Below are 2,500 nucleotides of genomic sequence, written 5' to 3' on the forward strand. Positions count from 1 at the left end.
CACACACACACACACACACACACACACACACACACACACACACACACACACACACACACACACCCCACACCCCACACACCACACAACACACACACCACACACACCACACACACCACACACACCACACACACCACACACACCACACACACCACACACACCACACACACCACACACCACGCACACCACGCACACCACACACACCACACACACACCACACCACACCACACCACACCACACCACACCACACCACACCACACACACAGACACACACACACACACACACACACACACACACACACACACACACACACACACACACACACACACACACACACACACCCCACACACACCCCACACACACCCCACACACACACCACAAACCACACACACCACAAACCACACACACCACACACACACCACACCACACCACACCACACCACACACACAGACTCACAGACTCACAGACTCACAGACTCACAGATTCACAGACACACAGACACACAGACACACAGACACACAGACTCTCAGACTCTCAGACTCTCAGACTCTCAGACTCTCAGACTCACAGACACACAGACACACAGACACACAGACACACAGACACACAGACACACAGACACACAGACACACACACACACACACACACACACACACACACACACACACACACACACACACACACACACACAATGCGCTCACACACCCCACACACCACACACACCACACACACCACACACACCACACACACCACACACACCACACACCACACACCACACACACCACACACACCACACACACCACACACACCACACACACCACACACACACCACACACACACTGGAAGGAATGGAATAGAAGTTTCCCTCCATTGAGCTGCACTCTTCTAGGAATGGTTCATCTATGGTGCATTCCACCCTTGTTTACCAGTCAAAGTAATGCATGAGTCTCTTCCTAGATCCCCACTAATCCTAATCTCCCTTCTTTTGGCAACACCATCTCAAGACAGTGTGTTCTCATCAACCCTGCTTTTAGCCAATTTTTTTCAGGTTGTCACATTCCTTTCACCTGCCACTCTGCCATTTTTTTTTTTTCTGGCATGTCATCCATGTTACCCCAATCCAGTATTTACTATTGAAGGCTTTGTATGAGTAACTTGACCCCCTACCAATACCCATTTTACTGGTCAATTTTATAGTTCTACATCTTATCAATTACCTTTTCTTTCATGTCTCCATTAAACATCTCTTTATTAGAATAGAGCTGGAAAGATGATTTTGATATATGTTTGTTAGTAAATATTAATATTATATTTTTGTATTTGTCATCGTTGTCTTGTCTAAATTCCAGTACCGTACAAATGCCTTAGAAGCATCAAGAGCAAAGACCAGAAGTTGATCTGATTTTGTTAAATGTTTGAATTTCCTGGGACATCTTTAAAATTAGATGACACAATTTTTTTCTTTTTGTTTTTCCAGTTCTATGAGTGATGGACAAGAAGGAGACTTTGTTGTGCAGCGTTCCCGTGGATTAGCTACACTCAGTGACATGATGCGAACTCAGCAGTCACCTCGGGCTTCACAGGATTTTGAACCACACTACTCATCAAGATGTGCTGCCAAAGAAAGATACAACATGGACAGTAAGGAGGAAGAATTGGGAGAGAGGAGTAGAGGCCTTGTTCGTCGTGGGAGTTTCACAAACTCTCAACCTGACCTACCAGCAGCAGGCATGCCTTCCAGATATGAGGAAAGACCACATGGCCGATCAAGATCACGGCGTAATTCAGTTTCTGCTGAGGACTCACAGTTAACTATAGAAAACTTTGGTGGAAGCCAAGATAATTTAAATTACATTTCCAGAAATCCTGATAAAGAACCATTTGTGCATACAGGGAGAAGAGAGAACACTACATGGGAAGGGTCACAAGCCAGGGAATCTCGGGAAGGAAGTGCAAGGCCAGAATCTCGTGGCAGTCGAGAACGAAGTGTTGAGAGGCGAAGAGAATTTGATCGTAGTAGCATTGATGAACTTGATAATCGTTTAATTGACAAGCTAGAAAGAGAAGCATTAGAGCGAGAAAAGCATGATTCTTCACAATATACAAGTAAAGAAAAATTAATGGCACGCGATCCAAGGAAAAGTGCAGTAGAAGCTATGGACTCTGGCAGTGAAAGTGACCTTTCCTTTGATAGAGAAAAAATGTCTAAGGCTACTAGCTTTGCAGAGCTTTCCAAGTTAAAAGAACAGCTTCCAGGTGGTATTAATATTATATACATGCAGTCTGATAAAGAAGATACAACCAAGCGAAGTAACAAAGGACCAGAAAAGAAAACTACTTTTGCAGCTCTCCCTAATCAGACAACTTGGAAACAGCAGAGTGCACAGAGTCATGCTGATGATAACAAGTCTGTTGGTGGTAAGATATTAAATTTGGTCTTGTTTCCAGTAATGTTTATTTTTCTGGTTTGCTGATTTACTTTCTAGCTAAGATCTTTTAGAA

The 2,500-nt window shown here is 44.2% G+C and overlaps 1 protein-coding gene across 13 annotated transcripts in view; it reads left to right on the top strand.

Annotated features, from left to right (window-relative positions):
* Positions 1 to 2,500, top strand: part of LOC125034532 — a 133,534-nt gene that overhangs the window by 48,867 nt on the left and 82,167 nt on the right. For all 13 annotated transcript variants that reach the window (XM_047626395.1, XM_047626390.1, XM_047626391.1 and 10 more), the window contains one exon: positions 1,476 to 2,416. In XM_047626395.1, coding sequence (XP_047482351.1) covers positions 1,476 to 2,416 — 941 coding nt within the window. The remainder of the gene's footprint in view (positions 1 to 1,475; positions 2,417 to 2,500) is intronic.

This window comes from Penaeus chinensis, chromosome 18, assembly GCF_019202785.1.
Source record: "Penaeus chinensis breed Huanghai No. 1 chromosome 18, ASM1920278v2, whole genome shotgun sequence".
NCBI classification, from domain to species: domain Eukaryota; kingdom Metazoa; phylum Arthropoda; class Malacostraca; order Decapoda; family Penaeidae; genus Penaeus; species Penaeus chinensis.